The sequence below is a fragment of the Leuresthes tenuis genome, unplaced genomic scaffold (genome assembly GCF_036924035.1).
Source record: "Leuresthes tenuis unplaced genomic scaffold, fLeuTen1.0.hap1 SCAF_16, whole genome shotgun sequence".
Classification (NCBI taxonomy): Eukaryota; Metazoa; Chordata; class Actinopteri; order Atheriniformes; family Atherinopsidae; genus Leuresthes; species Leuresthes tenuis.
Genome location: NW_027325370.1, coordinates 27,138,318 through 27,164,955, shown reverse-complemented (window position 1 = coordinate 27,164,955; position 26,638 = coordinate 27,138,318). Strand labels below are relative to the sequence as shown.

At 41.7% G+C, this 26,638-nt stretch overlaps 1 protein-coding gene across 1 annotated transcript; it reads right to left on the bottom strand.

The window, feature by feature from the left end:
- Positions 1-4,481: 4,481 nt before the first annotated feature.
- On the bottom strand, positions 4,482-23,607 carry LOC140271863 (leucine-rich repeat-containing protein 38-like). The gene is made up of 2 exons (XM_072367173.1): positions 22,901-23,607; positions 4,482-4,729 (listed from the first exon to the last, which is right to left on the bottom strand). The coding sequence occupies exons 1-2, from the start codon at positions 23,526-23,528 to the stop codon at positions 4,482-4,484; spliced, it is 876 nt and encodes a 291-aa protein (XP_072223274.1). The 5' UTR covers positions 23,529-23,607.
- Between the last annotated feature and the right edge of the window lie 3,031 nt (positions 23,608-26,638).

Below are 26,638 nucleotides of genomic sequence, written 5' to 3'. Positions count from 1 at the left end.
CAACCAATGGCCCTCTCACATTCCCCGGACATTTATTAAAGCAGATAGCAACACCTGCTGATTCGTTTGATCCAGGGCTAAATAGAATCTCGTCTCCCCACTGAGTCGACCGGAAGGAGCAGTTTGCAGCACTTAAATGAGTTTCTTGAATAAAAGTGCAACGTGCTTTTCGTCCTTTACAAAACAGAAAAATAGCCTTTCGCTGCACATTGTCTTTGAGTCCCCTTGTGTTCAATGAAACAAAAGATAAGTTTGTGTTTAAACAGACCACCTGCTGGGAAACGTCACAGCAGTGTAAACATTAAGTAACCATTTAACAAAAGGTTACTTTGGTGTTGTAAACTCGTTAGACTCGTCTCCTCCTGAGATAAGTTCCTTGTAAACCTGTTCACTGTCGGTGTGTGAGGTTCAGTGTTTATCTTCAGCTTGGATGTGGCGACCGTTTATGAATCCGGACCCGAATCCGAAGCCACGGAAGTAGGCTTTTTCTCCATTCTTCCTGGCCTGGTCGCTGCGGGCCAGAGAGCTTCTCTGGCCAGTCTGTCCTCCTTCGACAGGTCCTCCATGAACCTGATTCCTGGTTCAGTGCAGACCCTGGACTCCTTTGTTAGTTTCCAAAACGCGTCTCTGTGCTGGCGTCTTGTAAACTGGATGATTTGTCGTGTCTTGTTTTCAGTCTTCCTGCCGATCCGATGAACTATGTCCACAATGTCCTCCATATTTCTCTGCCATCGAGGGGCTGTCTTCAGTAGTTGAATCACGTCTTTCCTGGTGTCTTCGTTCATCTTTTCTTTCATTCCTCTGATTCTCAAGTTCCATCTTCGTTTGTATTTGTCTTGCTCACATGCTTTTTCCTTGATCTCCGCATTAACTGCTTTCAGGTGCTACACTTCTTTTTCCAGCACCGAGACTCGAGCTGGCTATCATCGCACAGTTCTGTTTTAACTGCACGCTGAATTCTTCAAACCTCCATTCTTGGGTGTCAAATCTCGTCACCAGTGTATTGATTGCTGCAAGAATTGCAGAGTTCGAAACTTAGTCTTCATTTGGTTTTGATATTTTTCGAGTATGAGCTCCTTTGGACGGGGTAGAAGGACAGGACTCACCGTCTTCCTCTCACAGCCGTTTGTCCCCGCTGTTGTCAGTGTCCATTCAAGGCTGTGAAGTATACTCGTGGTCCCTCATTTGGGAGCGTGACAAAAAGTTTTTTTAGGCTCTTACTGAGACATTTTACGGTTGTTTTTACTTATAGAACAACTTACAAACTTTGCAGTATCCATTCAGAGGGGATATAAATTCAAAAGGACGAGTTTGGAGGAGTTTAGTGTGAGAGTTTGTATTGTGCGACTGCTCAGTCTGCCACCTTGGAAGCCCCCTACAGCCTTTACCATACACAGACAATCTAGGTGGAAGGGATATATTGGCGATGACTGTGACACCCGGAGTAGTAGATGAAGAGTTGGAGTCACCTGCACGGATGATGTCATCACTCACCTTTACGGTGACTGTCTCCATGAATGCCGGAGCAAGGACTGTGGGGCAGGGAGAGGGGGCCAGGAGTCAGCGTCAGTTAATGGTGAAGGTGGTGAACATCTAGCCCGTTTACCATGGGACATGGGTGGAGTAATTGGAGTAGTACGACGCTTTCTGCTCCAGGGATGAAGTGCGGCTGGGAGTTCTGGCGGGATGTTTGAGCATGTAGCTGGTAGCGTTAGCTCAGCTAGCGGAGCAAAGAAGTTTGACAGCAGAATGAGACCATCATCATCTTCGGTATCAGACGTAAACAGGGGGAGAGCGACCTGTTTCCATGTCTTATCAACGGACAACCATGAGGAAGAGTGAGCGTCCTATGTGCTGGGGACATCAGGGTTGGCAGATGCGGCAGGGACATCTTCAGGAGCCGCCACCGCCGAGGACCGCCGAGGACCGCTGAGCGTCCAGAGCTTCGAGGTTTTCCGAGTGGGAGCACAGCTCGGACTGTCGCTGGAGGAGTTCATTCTATGTACCGGAGTTCCCCTTTTAGGACCGTGAACTCTTATTTGGAGTGGGGTTTGGAATTCTTTCTCCGCGCCATTTCTTTGCAACCATGTGAGAAACCCTTAAGGATTTAGTGTCCTTTGGGGAGCTCCCCTGTTGCCCATAAGCCTGAGAGGTCCCCTAATACTGTTTGGCCTGGATGCTCATTTGATAAGTGGGAGAGTCTCATGGCAAACCTGGTCAATGTGACCTCTGTCATCATTAAGTAGTGCTGTCATAAAAAAAGTGGATGTGATATACAGTAATAAGGAAACATGGTACATGTCTTAGTAACATCCACATGAATGGATTCAAGGTTTGCCGACAAACCATTTCCCAGAGGATCACACTGTGACACTTAACTTGGACTCTCTCTCTACTGCATTCTGCTGCCTTCTTCTCAAAAGGTACAAACACCTTGTAATCCACATGATGCACAAAGAGAAAAAAGGCTTATCCTTGCATTGTTTGTTAGGGTAATTGTCAGGACAATTTTTTCTCCCCAACACTCACACTGGATAAGTGTTGTTAGAGTACGTGTTCAGTTTTAATTGTAGTGCTTTTTCTGTACAATCGTACACCAGTAAGCGTTCCAGGGGATAAGAGCAGTTCAGTGTTATTCCCACGGACACTTGGACAAGCAGAGGGACTGAGGATTGGTTTCTGCTCCTGACTTTCAGCTCGACCAAGGTCTGAAACATGTCTCTTCTTTTTTGCTGCGTGCAGTGATAAATCTGTTATAAAACTTCCTTGTGAGCACTAACACTTTCAATAATTAAAATATTTCAATGTGGCAGATTTCTGTTAACTCTGATGGACAATGTAGACAATTATATGAAATCAAATATTATGTATAATGCTTATTTTGATGACTACTAGATAAAATATAGAATGCAAAAATGTCAAAAGAGCCAGGACTTTGCCACATTGTACAGGACTTTTTAATGAAGCTGCGTGGTCTTTCATTCATGATGACATACATTATGTTTATGAAAATTATGATAATGATAAAGAATGAGGCCAGTCTTACAAAATCTTATGTCATTAGTTACAGTCAATTTCTTTGACTCCACAAACATCAACTCCTGCTCAAGTCAGCGCAGCTACAGTCCTGTTTATCCTGGTGGGAAAAAAAGCAAAAAAACGTTCTAACACCTGCTAACATCTGGCTTTTGTGCAACCTGTTCAATCAGCATCAGTCCTGCATAAGAAAACACTGCAGAGTCATGGGTATTTTTCAGCTCCAGCTTGGCCCAGCCTCAGTGAGAATCACACACAAATGTTCATTGAGGGTGAACACAGCTCATACAGCCCTTACAGAAGCACACTGTAATGTCTCATATGAAGGCTCTGAAACTGATAGTAACAACTCTCACCCTGTGTAAGACCGCTGAAAGCCACAGTTCAGTCAAAGATGATAGCCCTGAGAGCAACTGGCACTGGGAAAGGATTTCATCAGCTTGTTTTAGCAGGTATACCTACATTTAAATGAAACCAAACAAACATTCTACTCATTGTTTAAAAAAAAAAAAAAGAGCTGTAACAGCAGAGCAATGATGGGCAGCTGCTGTAATGAACCTTGTATATGTAGGATTAGTTCATCTAAACTAATTTGTGGTCTGATTCATGCTTACTTTGCTCTCAGTGCACACCTCTATGCTATGCAGAACATTTCATCAACTGATTTGACAGGAGCTGAGATGCTTTGACAGACTTGTTCATCTATTTATGCATATTTTTCATTTTGGTTTTCATTTGAGGGGATGGCCAAGAATTAACTCCAGTGTGGGTTCATCTTCATGCTACAACAGTGAAAGATGGTTTACGGAGTGAGCCTCCAACTTTGTCGTTGCACCTCGTGGTTACTTTCCAATTAATTCTTTGGAGATGATAAGAATCATTTTGCCATCTGGTAAAATAATTTCTAATATAAGTGAAAACTACGTTTTGTAAATAAAATGCACAGATAAATTGTGTAATAAATGAGAATTTATGTTTATTTCACATAGCTCATGACAACTTGTCCTTTAAGGCACTACTATCTCTTCCGGTGGAACTTTTCGAGTAATACCTGAATGTTGGGAACCTGAGAAATCTATCTCAGAAACCTGATCATTCCACTTTGTTTCATATTCTCCATACAACTCAATTGACTCTATTGAACTCAGCTGATTCTGATGATGTAAAAGTGAAGATGGTTATGAAGTCCTGCAATGGACAGGCAACCCATCCAGGGAGTACACTGTCTTGAGCCCAATTGCAGCAGGGATAGGCTTTCTGCCCAAACCAATCTGTTGTACTCATGATGGCTCAAGGGTCATTTGGATTTGACTCTTGTTGCAGGATTTTTGCAACACTGAACTCTCTGACGTCTTTGGTTTAGCTGATCTTTCTTTTAGTATGGTCTCCCAGAAAGAGCTGTCAATGAAACACTTTGGGTTTTATTCAACTCAGTATCCAGGCAGTCACTCTTTCCCCTCCTCCTCATCTCCTTTACTGCCTTTGCTGAGGCGATGGAAGCAGTGGACTATGGAAGCTAGGAGGAAGCTGGCCATGATGGCTGCAAATGAGACAGAGATGCCAGAAAAGATTACAATGAGGTAGTCGGTGAGGGTGAGGGTACCATGGCACTCCCTGAAACTATCTTCTGAAAGTAAACTGAGAGGAACACGACGGCCATCCATAGGCAGGGAGCACTCTATCCCCTCCATACCTGGGAAGAGAGAAAACAAAAAATAAACAGACAGACAGATAGACATCAGTCTTTCTTAAAGCCAAGCCTGAATCTAAACTCATCTAAATGGGTGTGAGGACCAAATGGAGCACTGCTTTACAAAGAAAGCAGTCAGGGATGGGAACTGTTTGTATATATTCTAGAGCAGTGGAATTGGTTGATTCTGAGCCAACAGGTGCTGGTAATGCACACTGACTGCAAATCAACAACATGAAACGCTTGCACTTATTTCTTCTGCCACAAAAAAGAAGACGTAGCAGAAAGGGTGAAGCCCTCCAAAGCATGGCTATGTTTCGCAAACAATGTTGCTAACAGCGCTAGTTTAAATGTCTGCAAAATTATTATTACACATGCAACGGGATGCACCCCGTGGAGTGCATGCATCTGACACTCCACATACCAGCATTACAACTGCTTCTGCTGCTGAAAAGATCATCAATAAAATGGTAAATATCCTATGTTATAATCCAGTCCCGCTTTATTCATATACCACATTTAAAGCACCCGAAGTGCTATACAAAGTTACATTTACATACATACATAAAAGGCGTACAAACGCCAACATAAAAATCACCGGCAGAAAAAGTAAAACTACCACTAGAAATAAGAGCTCAACAGCATCAGCTCCATGCTTAGCACATTTTTCTCGCTCGAGTTACCTACTTTCGTCTCAGTAGGCTAAATCGACTCCATAACGTGGAGCTCGACTCCACAGAAACTGCAGCTTCTCATCTGTGTAATATTCAGTATTGCCACTGGTTAGGATACTAACTATTCCTTTTTTGTTATAACTAGAAATGTTGAATTTTAGTTTTGCAAATAATCCACTGCTAAATACTTTTTCAAATAAGCAGTCTGTTCACGGTGATATTTTACCATATCAGTTTATGTGTTTCGTTGCCACAGAACAAACAAGAAAGAGAGAAAAAAATCCATATTCAGGTTACCCATCACACCAGGCCAGGGATATCTGAAAGAGAAACACAAGTTAATGAGAACCATAATGTCAAATATACATGGAGAGTAAAGAGGGCAGAGGGAGGAGAGGTCATGGGAGCTCCCCCAGCAGTCCAGGCCTATAGCAGGATGATTATGGGATGTTTCAGGGTCTCAGCTCACAGTAAGCTTTCTGACCAAACATGTTAGTCCAGCCTGTCTGGATGCAGCTAGAAACATGCCTGTGAAACACCATGTACTCAGGAGAACAAGTGGCATAAAGTCAGACTACTCTCAGTTAGGCTGGCTTGGATTGGATATGGGCTTAAGCTGGAAATCTATCAATGCATCAACAGAAATCTAGCTTCACACAACTTCTGTACCAAAGGCCAGAATGTGTCCACATATTAGGAATCACAGTAGATATTATCATAGCTAATTCAACTTTAAATATCACAAATTTTCCTCACCTGTTTACCATGATACTACATTTACATTTTGGGGATGTATTCTGTGATAGTTCTGCAAGCCGTGTACAATGAATACTGTTTTACTGTGTCACATATTTTCTGTACTGATGCACGTGTCCACTTCATCCTGAATCTTCTGAACCCCTGGAGTGAATGTCATATGGCATTATAGTCAACCGTGTGTGTGTGTGTGTGTGTGTGTGTGTGTGTGTGTGTGTGTGTGTGTGTGTGTGTGTGTGTGTGTGTGTGTGTGTGTGTGTGTGTGTGTGTGTGTGTGTGTGTGTGTGTGTGTGTGTGTGTGTGTGTGTGTGTGTACAACACAGGGAGACAGATTCATGCTTGCACAGTCAGACACACACAGACTCTCCTCTCTCCCTTATTCTATCTTTCTGATACACACACTAATAGGACATAAGCAGCATCAAAAGCACACACCCACTACATGTACAGTACATGACCTACACGTGTGTGTGTGTGACCGTTCATGTCATACATATCATTTTGAGTAGCTGTGTCCAGACTTTTGAGTGATAACTACATGTGAGTGTGTTAGCACATGCAGAAATGCTAATATTTTACTGAGGTGCACTCAAATGGAGATTAGCACAATTTGAGAAAAGATGCAAACGCACAGATTTAAACATTATGTGCTCTTCAACATGGATCACAGAGTGAGGCACATGGAGCTGGATACATACAGTCATGTGGAAAAACTAAGTCAACTCTCTTTCAATAATAAGGTTTTATGGATTAGGACATAATGAAATATTATAATATATTGTCATTATTTATTTAACAGTAACTAAGACAAAGTGCAGAAGCTGTGCGGGAAAAACTCTAAAACTAAGTGAACCCCTGATCCTGCAGCTTCAGCAGCAGTGAGTGTAAAATTAAGCAGCTTCAGCAGCAGTGAGCTGCAGTAATGGTTTCCTGTGGGACGTCATCAGTCTCTGTCATGGTTGTGGAGGAATCTTGGCCCACTCTTCTCTCCAGCGTTGCTTCAGCTCATTGAGGTTTGCAGCTTTGGTTTCTGCACAGCTCTCTTAAGGTCCCACCACAGCATTTCAGTCACACTGAGGTCTGGACTCTGACTGGACCATTGCAACACCTTGATTCTTTATTTTGTTATCAACTTTATTTTACCATATTAAAGTAAAAGTAACACAATTGTATATTTGATAAGAATGCCTTACCGTAACCACACCTTCCAATCCAGTACATTCATAGTGCAGCATGAAAGCAGAAGCTAAAAGAAGTGTATAGTAGCAATTTAGGTCTGAGACCTGATACTCAAAATATAGATTTCTGACTGTGTTAATAAAGACAGTCCATGTATCTGTGGTGGATGTGCATCCTCACAACTGACAATTTCAAATAAAATATGTCCAGAATAGATTACATCCACTGATAACTTAACAGAGAAGGAGTAGGCTGCCATCACTGGCATCTTTTTTTTTTTTGCTGTCAGGCAATCAAATTGTTGTGCTCTATTGTTGACATGAGAGGTCAATAGAAGCAGTTTTGGGCAATTATGGCACAGTGGCACCTAGCAGGTCAGGTAAAGTGCTGCACACCCATATCTCAAGATATGCACTGCCCCTGGGCAACTCCAATACATGTGTTAAAAGATAAGGGACAAAATTAACCTCATGAGATGGCACTCCCTAGGAGTGAGATACATTCTATGGAGGACCTCAAAATATATCAATTTACAACTGTTTTTTTTGGAGGCATTGTGTAGATTTTTACATGCTTTTAGCTGGATTATTTAATCTGCTGGACAGCCAAGAACATCATTCTAATTCATTTTGAAGTAGATTCAAATTGTTAATGGCTTAAAGACAGACAAGGCACACCCCTGAAGCCAGGCCTGGGATGGGGGTGGGGGACTTGCCGTCGAGCACTCAGTCCGAAGAGGAGTCAGGAAGCAACCTCCACATGGGCCCATCACTTGCGGGGAGGAAATTTGAGGTCTGATGCAGTGTGAGCTGGGTGGATTACTGGCTTTGCAAACTCACTCTAGGGACGTGGAATGTCACTTCGCTACTATGGAAAGAGCCTGAGCTGGTGTGTGAGGTGGAGTGGTACCAACTGGATATAGTTGGGTTCACCTCCACAGACAGTGTTCCCTCTGGAACCAAACTCCTGGAGAGAGGCTGAACTCTCTGATACTCTGGAGTTGCCCATGTCAAGAGGCGTTGTATTGGGTGAGTGTGGGGATACTCACAAGCCCCCAGGTGAGCACCTCGTGTTGGAGTTCTCCCCGGTGAGTGAGAGGATCACCTCACTGTGGCTGCAAGTTGGAGGAGGAATGGCTGTTGGCACATACGCACAACAGTCACAACCTTCCCTCCTGGGGACTGTTGGACAGACCTGGTAAGCCCAAACGAGTAGTGAGGGTGAACTGGAAACGTCTGGTGGAGGCCCCTGTCCACGAGGTCTTTAACTCACACCTCCAGGAGAATTCTTCTCACATATCAGGTGAGGTTAGGGCCATGGAATATGATTGGACCATGTTAAGGACTTCCATTGCAGATGCAGCTTCCAAGACTAATTGTCTTATGTTGTTCTTCACATTACTGTAAATTAAATTTATGTTGAATGTTTATCTGTAGGAGGACCACTTGATAAGCCCTTAGAGTTTTTTTCCGGTTTACATTTCTAGAAATATGGACAAATTTATTAGTCATCCAAAAACATGACAACCCAGGGTTGAGACCAGGATACAGAGTTGTAGTCTTACACACTGCTCTGTGGCTTCCCACCTGATGCTGCCCCCCCCAATCAAAAACACAAAAGGAGCAAATCCTCTTGTGCAAAAAAATTTAAAACAAAAACTTTAACTGAACAGAAACATCAAACTATTAAATGTGGTTTGCTGAGTATTAGATATCTCCTTTGGAAGTCTCTGTTAGTGAATGATTTGATCTGTGATCATCATATTGATATATTTTGTCTTACAGAAACCTGGCTGCAGCAGGAGGATCATGTTAGCATTAATGAATCAACTCCCTCTGACTATTTAAATGTTCACGTTCCTCCAACCACAGGCAGAGGAGGAGGAGTGGCAGCGATCTTCAGATCAGGGTTACTAATCAGTCCTAGACCCAAGACTAGTTCTAGCTCTTTTGAATCTCTGATTCTCAGTTTTTCCCACCCAAAGTGGAAATCACAAAAACCTCTTGTGTTTGTTGTTGTGTATCGTCCACCTGGCCCTTATTCTGAGTTTCTGTCTGAATTCTCAGAGTTTTTATCCCAGTTAGTGCTGAGTACAGATAAAGTCATTATAGTGGGTGACTTTAATATTCATGTAGATGTTGAAAATGACAGCCTAAATATTAACTTTAATTCTATATTAGACTCTTGGATTTTGTCAAAGTGTTCACAGACCTACTCATTGCCTTAATCATACCCTTGACCTTGTGCTGACTTATGGCATTGAGAGTGAACAGTTAACAGTGTTCCCTCATAACCCTGTCTTGTCTGACCATTTTTTAATAACTTTTGAATTTACATTACTTGACTATGCAGCTTCTGAGAAGAATTCTACATATAGAATGTGTCTATCAGAGAATGCTGTAACCAGATTTAAAGAGTTGATTTCATCATCCTTTTCTTCACTGCCATGTGCAGATATGACAGAGGACGGCTACCTAAATTTTACTCCAGTAGAACTTGACTCTCTTGTTGACAGCACTATAGCTTCAATGCGTACAACACTGGACAATGTTGCCCCTCTGAAAAGGAAGGTAATCAGTCAACCTGCACAAGTCATGTTGGCTCAAAAAGAGCTAAAAAAAAAAGAGAGAAAAAAATAGTTTATTTTGCCGGTCTAAGTTTTAATATTGTTGTCCAATCAGCAGCCTGAATGACACTTCCCAACCAGCAGCCCCACCCCCTTGGGATGATTTCAGTTGGATAGAAAATCGCCCCAGGCGCTCTCATAGACTTTACTTGTTGAGATATTTTTTTTAAATTTTGGACACTACAATTAATTACTATGGTATGATTTCGTCATACGCACTGATGCGTGCTCAGACGACACATAAAGCACGAAAAAAAAAAATAAGAAAAGAGGTAGTACAAGCACACACACGTTCATAGTGGGAATTACCGTTCAGTCGTCAAAGTAATGTTGATAAATTGGCTATTAAAGAATTAGGACCACCCAGACCAAATTTAAATATCAAGTAGGTGTCACCAAAACTGGGAAAAACATACAGTCACGGATTTTCCCGGAACTGGTACGAGTGGAAAACATGGCTAGCAAGGTGCGAAGTGGCTAACCCTCTGTTCTGCTACCCCTGTGTGCTAATTCAGCCCGATACCAATATGGACACCGCCTGGACAAATACAGGTGTGACTGATATGCACCATCTCACGGAAAAGGTGAAGAAACATGAAGCATCGACGATGCACATGGACATCTGCCTAAAACCTTTGGCCTTTGGGAGAGTAAACATAGCAACACAGTTGGATGAGAGCTACAGGATAGCTGTGCGTCGTCACAACGATGAGATGAGCAAGAACCGGCATATCCTAGGCCGCCTTATTGACTGTAACATTCTGTGGCGTGTTTGAGTTAGCTTTGCGAGGAATGGATGAAAGCTAGGGGTCCAGCAACCCTGAGATTTTTGTTGGACTGGTTGACTTAGTGGTTTTGCTGAACGAGGTGTTTGAGGAGCACCTAAGAATGGCCACAGTCTTCAGGGTGCAGAATGAGCTGCTGGATTGCATGGCATCTGTCATCAGAGAAGGTATTATGGAGGAGGTTAAATCGGTTAGATTTGTGGCAATGCAAGTAGATGAAACCACAGACGTCTCTACACAGACTCAGTTGGTGCTTGTGCTGAGATATATCGATGGAAAACACGCTGTGCAAGAACGGGTCTCTTGTCGACAATGACCGGCTCCAATGCAATGTGATTTCAGCCATTTCCAGAAAGTTATGCAAAACAGACAGTTTTTTAAAAAAAAGACAGGAATTGTTGATAATGACAATGACATACTGTCTCAGTCATAATCTAACACTTGTGATCTGACTCCCTTCAGGGACTAAAGCTTTCTCTCAACAACAGCTGCAAGAAGCACCAGGTACCACAAGGTCAAGGGGAGCCTTAGGACACCAAGAGAAGCTTCAGAGGCTGTCAAAAGAGGCATCTGCATTCATTACTGACCAATGATGCAGGCATACTCAAGTGTTGGAACCAAGTAATAGAAAAGTTAGTAATTGATGGTAGTCATTTTTTAATTCATTCATTATTTATCCATTATACTCACAGAGATACAGTATAAGTCTGCATGAATAACAAAATGCATACTTTGAGACAGTAGATAGATGGATCATGGCCACATTCATGGCAACACTAGTAGAAGATTTTTTTTTTTTTACAATTGTGTTGTGTATGTGACTATACATTTTTATTATTTTAACAGATCTGTGACACAATCCTGGGCCATGCCAAGGACAGGTTCTCCTTCACCAGCCACCTTGTGAGTGCCGTGCTGCTAGAGGGAGAGCTGTTTGATCGGCATCTGAACACATTCCCTGAAGAGGCTCTGAATACCACTGTGAGGGCATACCCCATGCTACACATAGAGAAGCTCAGGACTGAACTTTCTCTCATCTACAAAATCGAAACAGATTACGGATAATATGACACAGTAGATGGAGGCAAGGATTAGGATAATATGACACAGTCCATGCAATTATTTGATATTTAATTTCAAGACAACGATCATTGTACAATCTACATGCTGAATGTTCTTTTTAACTAGGCCAAAAGAGGAAATAATCGGAATTTTGAGGATGTTACTCATGCTTAACAGCGTGGACTGACGAGCCGCAACCAGCTGCAAGGGTCTCAAAAAATTCTGGGCGTGCAAATCCAACTTGGAAAAATGTCTGTGCGCAGGCGCAAAAACATAAAGTAGCATTTTTCGATAGGGTAACTTCAATCGATTGACACACCTATCGGTTTATGTGGCAGCAGAAATTCGCGACAAAGCAGCAGAACACCGGTAATGCACATGCGCACTGTGAGTAGACTTATTTTAATAAGTGTCCGCGTTACACAGTCAGTCTTTTACGTTGTCGAGCTGTGTGTATGTGTGTGCTAGCGTGAAACGAACAACGCTTAACAACATAACGTGAGTCACTTTTTAAAAATTTAATTTATCATTGTATTATTTTAAAAATGTTTTTGAGCATTAATAAATCATCTTTGTGTGAATGTTGTGTACAGATATGTGACTACAAAGAGTGCTACAGAGAGTCAGTGTTTCACCATCCGACAGGTGCCAATAGATGAGTTTTGTAAGTTGTGTACCAATTTGAATAAAAAATTTTCGCCCTGATTTTCGCCCTGAATTATTCAGTATTTAGATTTTTTTGCAGCAGAACAGACATTATTGATGTGTTGTCAACTGGTTGGTATAATCATGTTTAAACATATTTTAACTTGTACAAATTCAATTTTTGAATAGCCAAAAGTGCAAAACATGGCTGAAATGGTTTAGACATTAATTGAAAATATTCAAATTGCAGGGTGAATTTGGCCCAATGGAGTGGAAGTGCATGTTGTGTGCTGCAACTTCAAATACCCGGGGACAATTATTTTGGAACTATACTGTAGTGCATAGCCAATATTCAACTGCCATGTATCTGGCAGTTGCATTTGTATTTTCCATCATTCAAAGCAATGAAAGCTCATCTGTTAAGATCTCATAATGTTTCATGTAGAGTAGATGCAACTGAAGGAACATGTGATTGTTTTACGTGTCCTTTGTGTAACTTCAAGCAGCCCTTTTCTGAGGAAATTCTATTTGGTCATTTGAGAAGTCATTTATGAAGTCATGAGATGGTAGCATGCCCATTCAAGAACTGTAATTACAGAAGTAATAGCTACTCAGTGCACAAAAAAATAGAAAACATGGTGGTGATTCAGACTCTGGTGAATGTGTTGTATTGGCAGACAATAATAGTGCCGAAGTTGCAGTAGAAAGCCTTGAGGAACCTGCTGAAAGTCACAGTGCAGGGTCTGCAGACATATTTGCTGTTCTGGAACTGAAAACTCGAGTTTCACTTGACAGGGTAAGTCAACTCAGAGTTCAGGGTTAGGCTCAGTGTTTGTTGAATTTTTTTTTTTTTGGAATCATTTGCCTTTTCTACCTCACATTTAAGATGTGACACAGTTAGCCTCTTCTACCTCACATTTAAGATGTGACACAGTTAGCCTCTTCTACCTCACATTTAAGATGTGACACAGTTAGCCAAATTTAAGATGTTTATGCATTTAGCAGACGCTTCTTTCGAAAGCGACTTGCAAGTGAAGATATAACAAGCTATTTCAAAAAAGCTTACAATAAACTACATAGAAGGAACCCACTAGTCAGACTCTGTCAGAGGTGACAGAGGAGAGATAGAGTGCAGGCATATGCATAGCTCTCTGAAGAGCTGGGTTTTCAAGAGTTTCTTGAAGATAGACAGGGACGTCCCTGTTCTGGTAGCGCTCGGTAGGTAATTCCACCATCGTGGGACGACACATGAAAAGAGTTTGGATTGTCTTAGGCGTGGTGTAGGAGCTGCTAGACGACAATCCTGGGACCAACGGAGGGACCGAGTTGTGACGTAAGCCTTTGCAAGAGCATTCAGGTAGATGGGAGCCGTTCCATTAAGCACTTTGTAGGCTAACATCAGTGACTTGAATTTGATGCGGGCGGCTAAGGGCAGCCAGTGGAGCTCAATGAACAGACGGGTGACGTGTTCTTTGAGGCTGATCGAAGACCAGAAGCGCCGCCGCGTTCTGGATCATCTGCAGAGGTTTCACAGCACAGGCTGGGAGACCAGTTAGGAGAGCATTGCAGTAGTCAAGGTGGGAGATGACCATGGCCTGCACCAGGAGCTGGGTGGCATGTTGTGTTAGGTATGGTCTGATCATTCTTATGTTTAGTAATGCAAAGCAGCATGAACGAGCAACCGAGGCAACGTGATCTTTGAAGGTTAGTTGGTCATCAATCATGACACCCAAGTTTCTAGCAATCTTTGATGGAGCAAGAGATAGGGATTCGGTTTGGATGCAGATGCTGTGGTGTATAGTTAGTTTGGCTGGGAAGACAAGCAGTTCAGTTTTTGGGAGGTTAAGTTGGAGGTGATGGGCTTCCATCCATGTTGATATGTCAGAGAGACAGTCTGAGATTCGTGCTGAGACCGTGTGGTCATCAGGTGGGAATGACAGATAGAGCTGGGTATCATCAGCATAACATTGGTATGAGAAGCCATGTGATCGGATGATCTGTCCCAGTGAGGTGGTGTATATGGCAAAGAGAAGAGGTCCCAGTACTGAGCCTTGGGGGACCCCTGTGGCGAGGTGGTGCGCTGCAGAAGTGTGACCAAGCCAGGATACTTTGAAGGACCGACCAGTGAGATATGATTCAAACCAGGAGTGTGCTCTCCCTGTGATGCCCATGCTAGAGAGTATGGACAAAAGGATACTGTGGTTGACAGTGTCAAATGCAGCTGATAAGTCGAGCAGGATAAGTACAGCTGTCGCTCTGGCTTCTTTTAAGGCTTCTGTCACAGCCAACAGAGCCTTTTCGGTGGAGTGTCCACTTTTAAACCCAGATTGGTTTGGGTCAAGGAGGTTGTTATGTGAGAGGTAATCAGTGACCTGCTTAAAGACGCCCTTTCAACGGTTTTAAACAGAAACGGGAGGAGAGAGACCGGCCGATAATTCTCCACATGAGTTGGAGGGAGGGAAGGTTTCTTGAGCAGCGGTGTAACCTGAGCTTGCTTGAATGTGGTAGGAAATGTGCCCGATCTCAGTGAAGCATTAATCACATGCGTGACTGCTGCAGTTACAGTAGGAGCAATGGATTAGAGAAGATTACTAGGAACGGGGTCCAGCGGGCATGTAGTAGGAGGGCTTCATGTGAGAAGTTTAGTCACACTGGTCTGAGTGAGAGGGGTGAATGAGGAAACTGATGCAGTAGGACTTCTGCATGCAGATTTTGTGACACAGATGTGACGCAGTTAGCCTTTTCTACTTCACATTGAAGCAGGGCTGTATGTTAACTTTTGCAGCACATAGTACTAGTGCTACAGAGGCTGACAGCTGACAGTTGTAGCACACATGCCTGTCACCTCTTCAGCTTTGCCACATTGAACTTTAGCCAGGCCAGGGCCTGACTCATTTTCAGCCCTGGAGTTGCATCCCTCAGTCCACTTTAGAACACGAGCTATCTTTAAAATAATGTAATTATAACCTTACATTTGATATGGAAAACTAATTTTGACTTAACAAATATAGATATTTTCAATGGCAAAATATGCAGGTTTATTTCATATTACTTTCATCCTATTCCCTTTCAATTGTGGGCTTTGTGTATTTACTATCTTACTTTTAATGATAAAAGTATAACGGGTCATTAGGATTGTTTGGGCATAGAAAGTGGTTATATTGTAACCAATCCTTGCTTGTCCCCTCATCACTCCTGGCTCTGCTTCTGACACTAAATCAAATTTTTAAAATGGTCATAATTATCCCCTTTTTACAAAGCCTTCTGATCAATTCAGGTGAGTTTTATTAATGTAGTGCTGAATCATCTAGCATCTCTGGGCACTTTTTTCTTTACAGCATTCTCACAATAATATTCACTCAATGAGTAATCCTACCTGTCCACTCTGGACTTGTGGGCTCGTGGCTTGTGCTTGGTGCTGTATCTTCTGACTCTGAGGGGCTACAAGACAACGTTTCCCAGTTATAAGGCTCACCTGATTATAAAGCACACCCTCAATTATGAGGTCTATTTCTCTACTTAACCCATACATAAGGCGCACCTGATTATAATGATGACATGATTCAATCGCTAAGTACGAGCTCGATACAATCTTCGCCCCATTCAGAGTGAATGGCTGGGATCCGCCTGACCCTGGATTCACACCAAACGCAAAGCGAGCAACGGAAGTGGCCAGTTGCCATTGAACACCGGCCCAAAAGAAAGAAAGGAGAACACCAGCCCTTGTGGCCCCAACATCAGACCAGCCCACCGGGAATTTGTCCCGGTCCTCCAAATTAGCCACTCCGGGCCTGAGCCAGGCAAACTCCTGCTCCCACTCGGTGTTGTAGCTAAACGTTTTAGCTTTCACTTTTGTCGTTGGTGCGTTTTCGGTCGTTGTTGGTGGGTCCCCGTTAACTTAATTTATGTTGTTGTCTGTGTCGTCCGGGGTGTCTTTCATTCTTTCGTGTTCTCAACGCGAACAGGTTGAAAAAAAATCTCATGTTTGTGGGAGTAACGTTAGCCACTGTGTACCTGTGCTCACCCAGCCGCATGGGACAGAGCGTGAAGCTGTGAATGTGAGGAATTGGTGTTCAATACACAAGACATAACGTTAATCACTAACCACAGTTGACTACAACTACCAGGAAGGGTAATCGTGTTACCATCATAGACATATGATACAGAAGGATTATTTTAAATCGAGATTCGAAACAAGATTTTTAGTTTTGTAGCTAAATCTGCCCATAGCATCCATACTACAGGGCAGATCAATTCATAACACAGGCATGTTTTGATGTAGCACGTGCAACATATGTTGCACTGTACAACCCTGATTTAAGATGTTATACAGTTAGCCTCTTCTACCTCACATTTAATACACTGATTGCTAATACATAAATATCACAACACTGACATATTGTGTAGCCCAAGTTTATTTACTGAATAACTTGTGGGAAATGACAATGACAATTCAATTCATGCACTATACATGTTCAATGTTCTGTTGTCTAATGCCTACCTTGATGTTGCCACTTGAAGTACAGCATAGTAGAAACCAGTACTTTATTTGAATGTTTGATTTTAAAAAAGTGAGTCGCAGCCTTCAAGGTAACGTAAGTGGCAAAATGTTTTTAAACCGTGTTAGATGGCTCCACATTCTAATAGTTGTCTTTGCTGTTGAGGATGGATTGTACTTAGAATCTTGTTGAATTTTATCATGAATCCTTTGTAAATTTTGATCATAATGTTTACTGAATAATGTGAGATGGAGACCCAAAATACAATCCACCCTTTGTAGCAATGGCCACTATCAGAATATGGAACTATGAACACTTACTGCACTTTAAAACATATTTTGTTTTGCTGGAGTAATTTCCTTTTATTTGAATTTATAACGAGCACTTTGTTTTGACTGAGCTCCTTTGATTCGTGCCTTTTTAAAAGCACATTGTGTTGAATAAAAAAAGTTGTTAAATTGTCACTGTGGTGTCACTTTCAAGTTTTCTAACATTATTAGTTGATTAGAATTGTGTAGTGGGCCAACATCAGTATTTCAGTTTAGAATGCAGAAGAGTACATGTCCCCCAGATTATGAGTTAAAAAATTTTGAAAATTTTGAGTGAATTACTCCCTAATTATAAGTTGAGGAATATCAATATTTATAAGATAACATTGAGATAATTTAAGGCAACTGCAAACGTGATTTTTATTTTATGTAAACTTAAAACATTTAAAAACATCACTAAAATGATTTTTGAGTTATTAGGGTTTACAGTGCTGTTGATCTCTCTGAGCTAACTGTTAGAGCTGGAGAAGACTGGACCCAGAGGCGAACAGGAGACTGGAAAATAGATGTCATAAAATGGCTGGTTTCGGTGGAAGGCTGAGCGGAAAACTGATTTCAGGCTGGGCGCAAGAGCAGGCATACGTTACACACTGAAGAGAGGCAATCATCTGGCACAGGAGAGAGCAGGCTTTAACCGGTGCTCGGTTGATGATAAGCCACAGGTGCGAAAGGTGTGAGAGCGCTCCTCCAAGCCGCCCCACCCAGCCTTCAACAAACAAAGAAAACCAGCCAGCACCAGGAACAAATAGAAATATAGAAATAAATAAATCATATTCACCACTCTAACAACAGCAATAGTCTCTTCTAAACCATCAACTTGTATTTTAGACCCAATCCCAACCAGACTGTTCAAGGAGGTTTTCCCCTTAATTGACACTTCCATATTGGACTGTTATATGCTGCTTATCGTAAACATTCATTTTCAATCTCCCACATCCATGTTTGGAATAATGAGCTCCAAAAATTGGACAGTGTATAGAAGACTGGCAACAGTATAACAATGTAGACAGAATACAATAACCCAAAGAACATACCCGCTGGAAGCAGATTCATATTAGGTCTCTTACAGCTATCTTCATAGTAAGAAGCTTTCATATTTACTAAAACACACAAAAAATATCAGGAATAAAATTAATCAGCAAACTGTGATGACACAAATATTTCAATTTGATCAAAGTAGCAAAGTCCCTGACAGCATGATGATCCTATCAAACCAAGTTACAATAAAACAAAAGCAGATATTCAATTAGAAAGCTCTCCTAAATGTGAATAAACTGTACAAATTATGCCCAATAATGCTAAACAAACAAATATAAAATTACATAAATGAATGCATAAATAAAAAACCATTCTGTGAAACATTCTAAAAAGTAGTAAAGTGAAAAATAATTGGCATTCATCACATTCAACGTACCACAGCTGTATAACCTACTGGCAGCAGAGGGCTTGTAAGGGCCCAGCAGAGGGTGCTCCATTTACACACAACACACAAGTTCCCGAGGGAATTTAACTAAGGGAAAAAATAATAGTTTAAATTTGGCAGAAAATCGAATTATTTTTGAATATGTATGCTGAAATTGTTACAAATGTGTAGCAGCTTTTGTTCCACAGCAAGTATATTTTATTTTTCATCTTTATTTTACTCAAACACTTCTCCAACATCAGTAGTGTGACTTTATTGCCCCTCAAAATAGATAGATAACATACTATACATGAAACTTTTCTAAAATAAACACATTTTATCAAAAACTGTGAAAACTGCCTGACATGAAAGACCATCATGCAGTTTAATATCTACTGTTTTCCACCTTAAAAAGCAGTGGCCGTATTCACATATATGGTTCCTTCCTGGTTAGTATCCTGCTAATACCATATAATGTACATCTATCTTGTTTTTAAAGTACCTGCACATGCTACCTATAGTACCTGTTGTAAAACTAAGTAAGTGTCATGGAAACACCTCATCCAGGCAGGTATGACATCTGATTAACTGTAAACACATGATCAGATGATATTTTACTGTGTAATATGAAGCTTTTTATGTTCCACATAAACACTTTATACTAACTATGATCCACACCTGATTCAGTTCAGTAGCTGAACAGTCTGTGCATTCAGAATGAACAGAAACCTACAGGATGTAAGCTGCATTGGCCTTTGGGTAATACATTCTACAGTAAACTAATGATAATAATGCTAACAAACCAAAATCCACTAAGCAATAGCACAAAGTTAATTGATCATATGTATATTGATTCAGGACACCATAATCATGAAGGACTCAAGTGAGGTACTAGAACATTCTAGAATACCTTAAGCTAGCATGAACCAATTCTAATCTGCACGAGGCAGTTTGTTGACTTATTTTAATCATAGCTGTACTTAGCAAAATACCAAATTCACATTACCTTGCATGGTCGAACTTCCATCTTATGTTTTGAAGGCTGTAACTTTATCCTCTGTGGTCGATGGGCAGTTGGCTAACGTTTATGAAATAATGGAAAATGCTCAAATTAATGCTGTGCTCCAAATTGACCTTGTTTCATTGGTGCAAATAACCTGTGCTTATAAGTGCTTCAATGGGCAATGTTTCAGAATCAGAAAACTTGATTTATCCGGGAGGAAATTGCTCTTTTTTTTCTGTTTTCAGGAGATACTGCATACATTTTCACTGCTAAGCAGGTGTAACCAATATGTTAACCTATCATTATCATTATTATTATTACTGTTACTTTTACCATTATAATCATTGTTATTATTATAACCATTATTGTTATAACCAGTAAAGTGATTTCATGCAGTAGAAGCAGAATGGAAAGAATATGGGCAGATTTTACATATGAAAGAAATTTTGTTAGAGTCTGAAAAAAGATAAAGAGATCATTCAGATGAGCTCCTTTGTTTTTTAAAAAAGGTTGATTTACCAAAGTGGGATTATTTAAACAAACAGTAGAAATGTTCTTGGAAACTAAAACAAAAAACTGAGAGAAATAGAATGATTATTAAAAAAGCCTACCAAGTCAACCTTATCAGAGATTTGAAAATTCACAACAATGCATAAAGGAATTTCAATATTATTTATATTTGATACGATCAATCACAGAATTCTGTTACAGAGACTTGAACATGTTATTGGGATTAAAGGAACTGCATTAGGCTGGTTTAAATCATATTTATCTGATAGATTCCAGTTTGTTCTTGTAAATGAAGAATCTTCCTCACACGGCAGAGTAAGTCATGGAGTTCCTCAGGGTTCTGTGCTTGGACCAATTCTTTTTACTTTATGCATGCTTCCATTAGGTAACATTATTAGACAGCATGGCATAAATTTCCATTGTTATGCTGATGACACCAATAGGTTGGTCAGACTACAGGCCTGTCTTGAAGACATAAAGACCTGGAACAACTGAAGTTGTTCTCTTTGGACCTGAGCACTTCAGGGAGAAATTGTCTAGTTATATAGTTACTCTAGATGGTATTTCCTTGGCTTCTAGTTCTACAGTGAGGAACCTTGGAGTTATTTTTTACCAGAACTTATCATTTGATGCAAATATAAAACTGGTTTCTAGGACTGCCTTCTTTCACCTTCGTAATATTGCTAAAATCAGGAACATCCTGTCTCAGGGTGATGCAGAGAAACTAGTTCATGCATTTGTTACTTCAGGATTGGACTACTGTAATTCCTTATTATTGGGCTGTCCCACAGATTCTCTGAAAAGCCTCCAGCTGATCCAAAATGCTGCAGCCAGAGTTCTGATGAGAACTAACAGCAGAGATCATGTTTCTCCAGTTTTAGCTTCTCTTCATTGGCTCCCTGTTAAATTCAGAATAGAATTTAAGATTCTTCTCCTCACATATAAAGCTCTTAATGACCGAGCTCCATCATATCTTAGAGATCTCATAGTTGGATATTTCCCCAACAGAGCACTTTGCTCTCAGGCTGCAGGTTTCCTTGTGGTTCCCATAGTTTCTAAAAGCAGAATGGGAGGCAGAGCCTTCAGTTATCAGGCCCCTCTCTGTGGAACCAGCTGCCAGTTGGGCTTCAGGAAGCAGACACCCTCTCTACCTTTAAGATTAGGCTTAAAACTTTCCTTTTTGATAGAGCTTTTAGTTAGGGATGGCTCAGATGACCCTGAAACATCCCATAGTTAAGCTGCTATAGGCCCAGACTGCTGGGGGAGTTCCCATGATGCACTTCTCCTCCCTCTGCTCTCTTTACTCTCAATGAACATATGGCATCATTGTTGTCATTAACTTGTTCCCTGTTCCAACAGGTATCCTTTGAATGGTTGAATGAGCACAACCTCTCCTTCCTGGTTCTGGTTCTGATCTAGGTTTATTCCTGTTAAAAGGGAGTTTTTTTTCTTTCAACCACGCTTTGTGCACACTCAGGACAGGCAAGTTAATTGGAAAGAAGATTAAATGTAATCTGCTGTTATCTGGTATTGCAGTTGATTGTATTACTATGAATTAATTCTAATTGGCTTGAATTGAATTGTATTTTTTAAGTGCCTTAAAATGACATTTGTTGTTATTTTGGGCTATATGAATGAAACCAAACTGAACTGAACTTATTAGAATTCAACAATTCAGAAGAATTGTCTATTGACAATGATAATAAAACTATCATAAAAGACTGTAAAACTATTAAAGTAATATTTGGTAATAATGTGGCTTCTATTTAGGAGTTTTGGTGTTTGTGACAGTGGCAACAGTACAGTAATCACGGATATAATTTGTAAAACCAAAGGCAATTAAATATGCATGGTGAACATTTTGTTATGAATGTCAGGTTAATTGGTGACTCTAAATTGTAAGAGTAAGTTATCCAAATTGTTACAGAGGACACACAGAATTTTCCACAATTGTTAAAGCCCATCATCTGAGCCATCGTGGTCAGTTGTCAGTTTTCCAGTCTTTAAGAAATCCAGCAGACTGATATACAGCTGATGGCTGAACGATCCGTCACCTGGAACCTGATATCCATGGAAACCATTTCTGTGAGCCATGTAAGCAAATACAAACAGATATCCCAAAGGAAATCAGTGTATTTCAGAAACCGTGAACACAATAATGTTCAGTTTAATACACTTAAAACACTTTAAAACACTTTCATTAACCCTTGTAAACGGGTTCATTTCTGACTTTGGTATCTTTCTACACAGTAGAGTTTTCAGAGATGATTTTTAAAGTTTTCAATTGTGCTATTCCTTGTGAGTCTTTATGTGAACTTGTTAAAATAACTCCACATCAAAGTCTGCTTCTCAGCATTTGTGAACTGCATTGGTACTATGTTGTATAACAATTAGCTGTGTTTGCTCCCACTCAGCTATACCAAAAATGTCAACTGTGGCACTGGATTCACAAATCTGTCAGGTAATTCAGTGCCATTTTGGGAGAAACAGTGCTGGAGGAATAGTGTTCTGTGGACCTGAATGAAAAAAACAGCAGTCTGTCTCATCACTGTGATCAACGGGATTAATTTTTGTATGATTCATTTTAGTCAATTATTTTTCCGTTGCTCTAATTGCAACTGACCCTAACCCTAACCCCTAACCCTCCTCTGCTCTGTCATGGATCAACATGGGCAAGTCAGTTTTTAAGCAGCTTTTGTCTTACCCGCTGGGAGCTTGTGCCGGTTCTGCGTCAACCACACAAACAGTTTGGCAAAGTGACAGTTGCAAAGCCAAGGGTTGCCCTCCAGACGTATCGTTCGCAGAGAGGGCAGGGGTTCCAGGACCCTAACATCAAGGATTGCAAAACCATTCCTTTCCAGCTCCAACTCCCGTAAAGAAGTCAGCCCAGTAAAAGAATTCCTGCCTACGATGGTCAGGTACGGGTTGTTCCCCAGTCGCAGTTTGATCAAGCTTTTTAATTCCCCAAACATCCCTGAGGGAATTTCTGTCAGGTTATTGCTTCCTAAGTCCAAGAAAACTAATCTAGAGGAAGAACTCAGTGTCCCGGGCTCTAGCTGAGAGAGGGAATTATTCCTTAGGTCCAGATAGAGCAAATCACTGTAAAGGACCAGAAAGTCAGAGGGAATCCAGGGAATCCAATTGTTGGAAAGCAGGAGACGGCGGACATCCAGAGGGACGGAGTCTGGGATTCCAGTAAGACCTTGGCTGGTGCAATTTACTGTGTGGTGGTCTGGACACAAACACCTAGATGGGCAGTTGTGGCCATGTGTAAGCAAGGTGGAGGAAATCAAAGCAAGGAAAGGCTGCAGCCAATTAATACATGGTAACATTGTCAAGGGATCGGCAGACAGGGGTGTGAGAGCGTATCGACAGGGTGAAAGGGGAGGCCAGGGAGGACAAATGGATATAGGTTAAGAGAGGGGGAGGGGAAGGAATGGTCAGGCGTTGTAGGCTCAGCACAGCAGTCGCATCCTCCTGTGCTGATGAGAACAAACCAAAAAAACGTAGAATAGCAAGGAACATTATACTCCAGCAGATCATGTAACAAGCAATATGAGCAAGCAGCCTGTTGGTTTTGAGGGAAGAGAAGGGAGGAGCAATAGACAGCGCCTGTAAGGGGTGGGGTGTGGGGTAAAAGAGACAGGATTAACACAGAGATAGGAAGAATCTAAAAAGCAGAGGAAAAGGGGCAGGATTTGTGGGCTAAACCACGAGACGATTGTGTGTGTGTGTGTGTGTGTGTGTGTGTGTGTGTGTGTGTCAGTGTGTCTGTCTGTCTGTCTATATTAGGACAGCCCTCCAATGCCTCTTTTGTAAGCCAATGCGGTAAACCAGTTGGCCCTGTCACAAGTTGGATTGGTACCATATCGAGGTCTCCCAACTTAGTAAAATCCTCTTGGTGTTGTTCCGTGTAGTGGATGGGGCCACGTAGGTGGTCCCCTTGGCTGCACTCTGCAGTTCCCCGCCCCTGTTTTAATTACACCTTAGACATCACTACTTATCAAACACACACACACACACACATTAGGTCTTGCGGGGTGGTTGCACTGAGTGGCATCTGGTGGGCGGGGCTCTTTGGGTATGTAGGCTGCCCAGAGGGCCGCACTCCCAGTTCTACAAGGTTGGCTGCCCCTCAATTTTAATCGCTCACTATTAGAAAATATTGAAGAGCCAGAAGGGTGAGGGGAGGGGTCTTCTCACACCCCTGCTTCCTGGTTGCTGCTCAGGCCAGGAGTGGCCAGGAGGAATTAATTATTCTGCTGGTTCAGGGTCTGTGGTGGCTGGGGGGCTGCTGGCCCCCTGGTGTGCCCGCTGCACTACACCCCAGCAGAGTGAAGGGAGGGAGGACGTGTGGATGTATGGGACGTGAAAGTGTGTGTGGTGATGATTGGGCCTGGGTCTGGGACTTGCTGTCGCCTGGCCTGCCTGTGCTTCTCCCAATGGGGGGGCGGCGTTGCCTCTACCCACTGCTCACGACTTCACCCACCTGTGGGCACGTCTTGACTCCCAGGGCACTTGGCCAGGGGCGCTGGGGCAGGCGCTGTCTACTGGGTGGATGCGTGGTTGTCCCTGCGGTGGGCATCCTGGGTTCTGTGCTCCGTGGGGGCTGCTGGTGACCTGGGTCTTGTGGCCCTCTCTGCCTGCTTCTGATTGCTTGGGGGGGCTGTGGAATGTGGCTCTGTACACTTATACACTCATAACTAAGCACGGTTATCATGTAGGTCCTGTGCCATGGGTGTTGCATGTTCTCACACACACACACACACACACACACACACACACACATCACACATTCATTAGTCCAGTAGCAGTTGATGTATTACCATGTCGCCTCAGGTCATCTATATCCACAGTTGTGTTGTATGCGATTGCCACTACTTGTGCTTGTTTTTGTTTGTTTGTGTGTTTGTTTGTTCTCTGCTTGTCTGCTTTCAGGTGCTCCTGGTGGCGCTAAGGCTGGATTCGCAACAGAGACCATAGATTATTGTTTGTTTTGTTTTTTTACAGGGGTAGCAGCTGGTTGACTGGTTTTTGTTTCTATTTTTGTTCTGTTTCCTCTTCTTTCTTCTTCTTCTTTCCTTGTCCCCCGGTCCGGTTCAGTTCTATTACATGTTATATATTGTAAACAGAAATAAATAAATGGGAATCAAGGGGAGCTTTACATTTGTAAAACTTCCCTTGGCAAAGCAAATCTGTTTGGCATAAAAGGTATTCACAATTCTGCTGCCATAATGCTGAACAGAACAAGGGAAAAAAAAAAGTGAAGGAATTCATTTTACAGCAAAATCCTGAATCGTGCATTACTCCTCATAAAGAGCGTATTGCTCAACCATAAGTGTGGTTCTTTCTCATACAAGGTTATAAAAAGAAGTTTATGTTTGAAACCAGCTTAAACTTTGACAAATATGAAGGACAAAGCAGTTTCAACTTGGTTTGAGTGAAGCAATTCATTTTATGGCAATATCTGAAATCTTGACTATCTCCTTAAAGAACGTTGTACTTTGCAGGATAGGAAAGAACAACACTAAACCTTTAGGAATCCGAGAATAAGCTTCTTTTCACGAGTTCTACACAATTTTAGATTTTGATATAAAATGAATCCCTTCACTCAAACCAAGTTAAAACTATTTTGATATAAAATTATTTCCTTCACTCAAACCAAGTTAAAACTGCTTTGTCCTTCATATTTATTTATGTCTAAATATGTTTCAGGCATAAAATTCTTCATATTACCCTGTATGAGAAAGAAGCATACTTGTGATGGAGCAATACACTCCTTTTAAGGAGTTAAGCACGATTTCGGATTTTGATATAAATTGAATTCCTTCACTCAAACCAAGTTAAAACTGCTTTGTCCTTCATATTTATCCATGTCTAAATAGCATTAAACAAAAAAGAACGTTGTACTTTGCAGGATAGGAAAGAACAACACTAAACCTTTAGGAATCCGAGAATAAGCTTCTTTTCACGAGTTCTATACAATTTTAGATTTTGATATAAAATGAATTCCTTCACTCAAACCAAGTTAAAACTGCTTTGTCCTTCATATTTATCCATAGGGTTAGATGAGAGACTATCACGATGACCCCCCCTGACTCATCCAACGACAAGCCAGTTGAAATGGGGAGCCAAAGGTAAGGCACTGGCCGTCGCACGTCATCCGCAGCCCTCGTCGCCTTATAATGACCAGTACCATGACATCTCCAATAAGGTGAAAGAACATATGCATTAATGCCCATGTACACAGTCATACATGCACATCAATCCACATGTGAAACAGGAACCGGAGGAGACAGAGTCAGGGAGAGGGTGTCGGACCGGACTGTATCCCACTCCCCCGCCTTACCAGGCTGTACACTCTGCCACCTCCACTCCCTCCAAGACAGGAGGGAAGTGAAAAGGAGGAGAGGAGATAGAGTGAATGTGTGAAATCTAAAAG